At 45.2% G+C, this 7,734-nt stretch overlaps 2 protein-coding genes across 2 annotated transcripts; one reads left to right on the plus strand and one right to left on the minus strand.

Annotated features, from left to right (window-relative positions):
- The first annotated feature begins 690 nt into the window (after window positions 1-690).
- Window positions 691-6,486, plus strand: LOC136531042 (tubby-like F-box protein 1). The gene is made up of 4 exons (XM_066523755.1): window positions 691-1,113; window positions 3,046-3,133; window positions 3,934-4,063; window positions 4,928-6,486. Exons 1-4 carry the CDS (start codon window positions 814-816, stop codon window positions 5,484-5,486), a joined length of 1,077 nt encoding a protein of 358 aa, XP_066379852.1. The 5' UTR covers window positions 691-813; the 3' UTR covers window positions 5,487-6,486.
- Window positions 6,487-6,661: 175 nt separating this feature from the next.
- Window positions 6,662-7,734, minus strand: LOC136531043 (uncharacterized). Its single transcript, XM_066523756.1, has 2 exons — window positions 7,428-7,734; window positions 6,662-7,239 (listed from the first exon to the last, which is right to left on the minus strand). The coding sequence occupies exons 1-2, from the start codon at window positions 7,594-7,596 to the stop codon at window positions 7,115-7,117; spliced, it is 294 nt and encodes a 97-aa protein (XP_066379853.1). The 5' UTR covers window positions 7,597-7,734; the 3' UTR covers window positions 6,662-7,114.

Consider the following 7,734-nt stretch of genomic DNA (forward strand, 5'->3'; position numbering starts at 1 on the left):
TTTCCGAAACGGCTCCTGCTACAGTGTCGCTATAGTACCACGAGGTAAGGAGCCGGAGTCGCCCGGAGCAGCGCCAAACGCGTCCTTAGTTCTTGGCTGACCGTACGTTGTTTTGGGCACGTGAATCTGAAACGCAGAGCCTACGGTTATCCCTATGTGCATGACGCTATTCTATCTATGACATGTATCCATGAACTTAGATTCGTGTCTTGATGCGTTTAGTTTGTGAAATGAAAATTTTTGATGTCATATCGAATGTTTTGAGACGTTGGAAGGGGTTTTTGGATACTAATAAAAAAACTAATTACATAGCTCATCTGAAAACTGTGAGACGAATTCATTAAGCCTAATTAATCCATCATTAGCGTATGTTAGTTACTATAGCATTTATGGCTAATCATGAACTAATTAATCTTAAAACATTCGTCTCGCGATTTCCAACCACGCTATGTAATTAGTTTTTTTTATCTATATTTAATACTCTATACATGTACCGTAAGATTCGATGTGATAGTTTAGGGTGAAAATTTAGGCGTTATGTGTTAGGCATGGCACCACCTAGGTGCCAGCACCATCACTAGTTTTCTAAAAAAAAAAATAACATACGACGGACTCTACGGTGACCACCGGTGCTTGTCAGCTACTAGTACAGTTAGTTCTACGGTCCAGACAGTAGAGCGGGGGCGGGGGTGGTGTGGACTGTGGAGGCGTGGAGAGCCGAACGCGGTTTTGAGTACACAAGCCGGCGAAAAAAGAGGAAGAGAGAGAGAAAGAAAAGAAGAAAGAGGAGAGGCCCGCGACTGTAGTGGGGAGATGTCTCGGCATGCTGCCCCGGCGGCGCCGCCACCGCAGCGCGGCGAGATGGACGAGGTGGTAGAGGCGGACCCGGATGCGGAGGCGGAGGATCAGGAGGAGCGGTGGGCGAGGCTGCTGCCGGAGCTGCTCTCCGACGTGGTGCGGCGCGTCGAGGCGTCCGGCGGCGAGCGGTGGCCGGCGCGGAAGGACGTCGTCTCCTGCGCCTGCGTGTGCCGCCGGTGGCGGGAGGCCGCCGTCGCCGTCGTGCGTCCGCCGGCGGAGTCCGGCAAGATCACCTTCCCCTCCTCGCTCAAGCAGGTGAGGATGGAAGCTGCGGTTTGAGCTGCTCGCTCGCACATAGGTCAGTAGTAGAGTGTCTTAGGCTCTTTGGTGCCGATTCAGTGTGTGCGGCGGCGTTGGTCTGTGTATATCCATCTCGTCTCGATTATTTTGAGGAGGGATCGATGCAATATGCGATTTTGGTCCTTACTGGCGAAGCTTCCGTGATGAATGATGGTATTGACGTATCGGACTAGGTAGTTATGTGAAATTTGAGGGCGAATCTGGCCTCTGAGTACTTTTGAACCGTCAGTTCTGGCCATGAATCCATGAGATTGCTTACTCGTGCGAGTTTGAGAAATTGGAGTACTGGCGGGGTTAGTAGATTTGTATTGTTTTATATATGATAATTGCTAGATGTCTGTCAACAAATCTAGAATGCAAAATATGTTGAATTACCAACCTCACGATTTTGCAAAATGATTCAAGCTGACCTCCGTCTCTTGAAAACTCAAGAACTCCATGCACTGCAACGAAGTTTAGGGTTAGGGGTTGGGGGTTTTGGTGGGTAATTTTGGCCATGCTCACGGGCTGGATCTTACTTTGTCCAACCGAGAAGAGGCCGGAGTTCAATACAAAGCTGGAAAAGCTCAGAAGGCTGGCAACCAGCCACCCAAGGTTGACTGGCTAAACCAGGTGGATGATGAATGGAATAGAATCATGTACAAGTCGACTCTGGACTGGAAGCAGAAGGACTACCCTGATGAAATTGCGAATCTCCTGGTGGATGCTTCAGAACGCTTGGCGGCTAAGGAGAAATGGCTCAGTCTCTTAAAGTTTGGTGAGGAGTGGAATATGTAATTGTTCTTAGCTGCTGTTAGTCAGTGGTTAATGTTGGAGAGCGTGGAGTTGTGTTGATGCGTATGGGTGACGAACACCGAATGCTTAAACCTGTTTCTCTGGTCCTTGTGATAATGCAATGACCGGTGCGTTTTGCGCTGAAACTCCAAAAAAGTTTTGGGGGGTAGGGATTTGTGGTCGATGATGGTGCTGTCAGCTGTGGTGGTGGGAATTGATGACGGGGGAGGTACATTTGTTTCTAGTTAGCGAGGGACTGGCAGTGATGACGGATGCAGTGGCAGGAGCCGCTAGAGACAGAGGAGGCGGGCAGAGTGGGGGTGCCGGAGCCAGGAGGAAAACTATGAGAGAAATGAAAGGAGTCGTATGGAGGGCGGTAGTGGATGACGAAGACCAAGGACCTTACCGGCGTCAGCAGAGGAAGGTTGGCAAGCCTGACAGGCAATGGAAGGCAGGAAGCAGTGGCGTGGTGCTCGTTGTGGGTGACACCATGGCATGCAGATGGCAGGAGGTGGCAGGTGTGGTGCTTCATGTGGTCCATTGAATCAGGTGTTAAGGTATCATTGAAGTAGCAATATGGGGGGGAAAATAGGTAGCTGGATCTCCATCATAAGGTCCAAAATCTGACATACTTTTTGCCCAATAATCTGTCTGAGAGTTTTCATATATATAACTTACAGTTGTGTGCTCAGAGTTAGCTTTTGGAGGTGACTAAATTTGGCCGATTAGTTTATCTAATGGTTTCAGTGACGCTTGATGCTGGCCATGGGTTACAAAAATATCCCACAATCAGAAATGTCTAGTTTTTGCTACAAATTAACCTGGCAGAGATGGAATGTGGAAGTTAGCATTTTCTGGCGGTTTGTGGTAGTGCTTGTTTGCATATCTTTGTTAGCTTCAGTTACTTTGGTTATTTAAGATTCTAATGAGAGAAACAACCTGGCAGGTCGATTGCATGGTTTCCCTTATATGGCGTCATCAGCGATTTTGATACGTACCAGCCATTCAGATATTTAGGACATAGTTTGAGAAATTTCCTTGCAAATTCAGTGTCATAGTGTTTCTTATTTGACATCTGTGTGCCTAAATCTTACACCATTTCTCAAAACACAGCCAGGGCCAAGGGATAGCCCAATGCAGTGCTTTATCAAGCGGAATAAGAAGAACTCTACATTCTACCTCTACCTTGGCTTCACAAGTTGTAAGTACAAGATATGATGTGTATGTTCATTACTTCATTTAAAGTCCACTTTAAGAGAATCTAGCACCTTTTTTCGTTGTTAAATAATGGATGATGTATTCTTTCTTATGGAATTCTGGCTATTTCACTTCCATACTTAATCGCTTCCTGTCATCAGACCAGCATGATAGATTAAATTTCCTGGACAATGGGATGCATTTGGGTTTAGCTCATTTGTGATCATGGGGAAACAAGGTAGATTGGATAGTGAAACAGGACAAGCAGTTTACATGAACACTACTGGTTACTAGATAGTTACCTGTAGCCCTTGTATAGTCCTATAACATACATGAAATCATGGATAGTGACAGTACTTCACATCTGTTTCACCCAAAATGGGAATGGGTGTACAAGCTCTTACTTATCCTCAACAGCTCAGTGATGGCCAGGCTAATTATTTCCTTAAGAGACTCCCTGTTATTTTATCTTAGATTTTCTGATTGTATCTTTTCAACTGAGGTGCATCTACACCTAAGCTTGGGTTAAAAGAAGTCTCATAGTACACGTAATGATCATATTTTTTATAATTTATGCTTGTGTGCATATTCCATCAAACACTACATGTTTTTTTTATGTAGAATTATTTTGAAGTGCACAACTGCACATTCCAAGCTGGCTGTGGATTTGTTCTTTTATGTTTACATAGAAGTCTGTTTGTAACTTTTTTTTACATTAGATATATTTTTTCTTCAGCCTTCTGACCATCAGATATTCTTGATGATTAATACCTTTTCTTCGTCATTTTTTTGGGCATCCGACAGCACCTGTGGCTAAAGGGAAGTTTCTCATGGCTGCTAGAAGATTTAGGCGTGGTCCCCATACTGAGTACATTATATCTCTTGATTCAGAGGACTTATCACAAGGGAGCAATGCATACATGGGGAAACTGAGGTGAGGTTCAACATGATTCCAGAGTTCTCCTGAACCTTCTTGGATTAACTCTGCTTAAGAATTGGTTGCTGAAAGTGACGTGTTCTGGTGCGATTAGGTGGCACATACATTTCATGTAGTTGACAACAGATTTTTGAAAGCATAAGTTAAGATACGCAAAATGAATAAAATTGCAGGATTTGTGAGTTCCAACTGGTACCTGTGTTTTGATATGACTTGCTCTTCAACTACCTGGTAATATGTTTTGATGGTTTACACCGTACACTGTTGTAGTACTCTTATTGAAGAACAAACTCCCCGAACCCGCTAGCATGCCTTATACATTACTTGGTCTTAGGGCTTGCAATACATGGGATCCATTGCAACTTTGCAATTGACTGGTTAAGTTGTGTCCTTGCACTGCTGACGTATTTGGTATTGCAAAAGTTCATTGACTATCTAATTGTTGGAAAAGTCAGCACTTCACTGTCTTAGGTTAGGTTATATGACACTTTCCCTTGTTTAAATTCTCTGTGCAGACAGCATACTCTCTCCCTCCTGAAATATAAGGGATTTTGAGTTGTCCTAAGTACTGTCATAAGTTTGACCAAGCGTACACAGAACAATATATTTATGAAACTAAATTAGCATCATTAGGTACATTATGAAAATATTTTCTTAATTTATCTCTTTGATATGGTAGACGTTAATACTCTTCTCTATAAACTTGGTCAAACTTTGGACAGTTTTGACTAGGACAACACAAAATCCATTATATTTCAGGACGGAGGGAATAGATTGTTGTTCTCCTGTTATGTTTTAATACTTGTATTGGAACCTGTTTCCCCACCTTAACATACAGTTCTACTTCTGCACCCTGTTTAGATCTGATTTCTGGGGGACAAACTTCAAAATATATGATAGCAAGCCACCATATGATGGTGCTAAAGCATCAAGTAGTCGATCTAGTCATCGTTTTGGAAGCAGAAGGATTAGTCCCCAAGTATCGGCTGGCAACTATGAAGTTGGACAGGTTTCATACAAATACAACTTGCTCAAATCCAGAGGCCCTAGGAGAATGTATTGCACTCTTGAATGCCCTTCAGCCCAAGAGACTTGGGAAAACTCACTCAAGACGAAGTTCAAGAGGCCCCTGGGTCCCACAACTTTACGGAATAAAGCACCCCGCTGGCATGAGCACCTGCAGTGCTGGTGCTTAAACTTCCATGGGCGGGTAACAGTTGCATCAGTCAAGAATTTCCAGCTTGTGGCTGCTCCCGACCCCAGTGACCCTACTAGCAGCGTGGATGATAAAACGGTTCTGCTGCAGTTTGGTAAGGTCGGCGACGATATGTTCACGATGGATTACCGGCAACCACTCTCCGCGTTCCAAGCCTTTGCCATCAGCCTCAGCAGCTTTGGGACCAAGTTAGCCTGTGAATAGCGATACAGTTTGATGCTCTTCGTGTGGCTATATGGTTTGTGGCGGTGGTGGCTTGCTTGCTTGCTTCTTGTTGTTACTATGTGATCTGTTCTTTTTTTTTTAGTTGAGTATCGATGTTAGTGGAGTTGTAAATAGGAAAGCTAGGCTGAAGTAAATAGGAAACTAGAGTTATGGCGGCAGACCCTCTAGTCTAAAAGTTTTAGATTGAGCAGAACTAAAACCGATTACATGAGATGCTACTTTGGCGGAGTTGTACATGAGGAGGGTGATGTGAGTTTGGAAGATCAAGTAGTGCCTAAGAAAGATACCTTTTAGTATCTGGAATTGATGCTATAGAGAGATGGAGATATTGATACGGACGTTAGCCACAGAATCAAAGCAGGGTGGATCAAGTGGCGATAAGTTTCTGACATTCTCTGTGATAAGAAGGTATCACAAAAGCTAAAAGGCAAGTTCTATAAAACGGCGATTAGACCGAGCAGAATGTTGGCCTACAAAGATTCGATAAGTTCAACATCTGAGTGTTGCAGAAATGCGTATGTTGCGATGGATTTGCGGTCACACAAGAATGGACCGGGTTCGGAACGATGATATACGTGATCGTCTAGAGGTAGCACCAATTAAAGAAAAGTTTGTCTAACATCGGTTGAGGTGGTTTGGCCATGTCCAAAGGAGATCTCCAGAGGCATCAGTGCATTGTGGAGTCCTAAGCCAAGCTAACGAGTAGAGGTAGAGGAAGACCGAAATTGATATGGGGGAGGCAATAAAAAGAGATTTGAAAGCTTAGAATATACCTAGAGATCTATGTTTGAATAGGAGTACTTGGAAAGCAGTTATTGAAGTGCCTGAACCGTGACTTGGGGCTCTCGGTGGGGTTTAACTCTAGACTACTCTAATTTGCTTGGGACTCAAAGGCTATATTGTTGTTGTTGTTGTATCGATGTACTATTTGTACCATGCTGTTGTACAAGAGATGTACTATACTGTTGTGTCGTCAAAAGGACTTGTTCAAGAAGGAAATTCTGTGTTATGAACTTTTGCTCTGGTTCCATGCAAAAGACATTTCAATGTACGTATATGTTCGTGGTGAAGTGATACATCTTTTCCCTTTCTGATAAATATCATTTTGTTTTGTTTGGATACTACTGTTACTAGTGCTGAGGTGCTGAGCACCTGTTACGGAAATCTTCTATGATATCATTTTGTGCAATTTGTCAACCTCAGGGACTCTCTATCAGGCGTCAGCCGTATTTGTGCGTTTTCGCTGGTCTCCATCTATCCGTCTTACGGTGTTGCTGTTGCAAAGATTGCAGGGGAACTGGGGACCGCAAGCCCAGCCACTCGATCAGCTACTGTCTGAACTCTGAATACTCCTAGTCAACTGAGATTGGCTTCTACTATTAACTGTTCTTCTAGAATTCAGGAAGTCCAGCACGCATGCTTGGAACGGCATCCATTTCCACACACAAGATGAGAGTGACGATGCAAACGAACTGCCATACTTTTCCAGGTCGCTCCAAAACTGTGGAGATAGTTTTAGCGACGGCACCATCCATGCGTCTGTGGTCTGCTTCCGGATCGACGGATCGATCTGGCCAGCCGCTAGCAACTACTCTAGGCGACTAAGACTAGGCGTAGGTGTCCATCCTAGTGTTGCTGGCTTTGCCGACCTCGGCCTCCAGCGTCTCCATCTGCTGCTCCAGCAGCCTCAGCCTCTGGTGCATGCTGTCCAGCCTCAGCCGCGCCGCCTCATCTGCCAAAGCACAACGCAAGCTGAAATCAATCATTCTTTTTTGTGCACCCACCATTTTCATCAGCGATCACTCATCTGATCATCATATCATATCACTCTCGCTACAGATTAAATTAATAACAGTGCTGTGAACTGTGAACATCTCTCTAGCCTAGCTCAATCATCGATTTCTGTTAGAAGGAACGAACCTAGCTGGGCGACGAACTGCGAGACGGTGACCTCCTGTTGCCCGGCGCCGGTGACGACGACGGCGGGGGTGCCGCTGCCGCCGGCTCCGGCTCCGGCTCCACGGACGGCGCCCGCGGCGTGGCCGGGCTTGGTCGACGTCGTCCCTGCTCTCGTCGCGCTCGCAAGCATGATGGCTCTACCTCTACGCGCCCGCCTTCGTGTTCAGCCGATCGACCCCTTCGATCGCTTGCTTCCTGTCCCAGGCAATGAATGACAGCTGATAGCAGTGGTCAGTTAGTTTGGAAGCTAGTAATAAGAGACGTGTCC

Source organism: Miscanthus floridulus, unplaced genomic scaffold (assembly GCF_019320115.1).
Source record: "Miscanthus floridulus cultivar M001 unplaced genomic scaffold, ASM1932011v1 fs_266_7_8, whole genome shotgun sequence".
Taxonomy (NCBI): Eukaryota; Viridiplantae; Streptophyta; class Magnoliopsida; order Poales; family Poaceae; genus Miscanthus; species Miscanthus floridulus.

Bases quoted from the DNA above. Each gene is read 5' to 3' on its own strand.
- LOC136531042 (XM_066523755.1), top strand. From the start codon at position 814: ATGTCTCGGCATGCTGCCCCGGCGGCGCCGCCACCGCAGCGCGGCGAG. The intron at 1,114-3,045 runs GTGAGGATGGAA...CTCAAAACACAG, and splicing joins TCCCCTCCTCGCTCAAGCAG to CCAGGGCCAAGGGATAGCCC. The intron at 3,134-3,933 runs GTAAGTACAAGA...GGCATCCGACAG, and splicing joins CTACCTTGGCTTCACAAGTT to CACCTGTGGCTAAAGGGAAG.
- LOC136531043 (XM_066523756.1), bottom strand. From the start codon at position 7,596: ATGCTTGCGAGCGCGACGAGAGCAGGGACGACGTCGACCAAGCCCGGC. The intron at 7,240-7,427 runs GTTCGTTCCTTC...GTGCTTTGGCAG, and splicing joins GCAGTTCGTCGCCCAGCTAG to ATGAGGCGGCGCGGCTGAGG.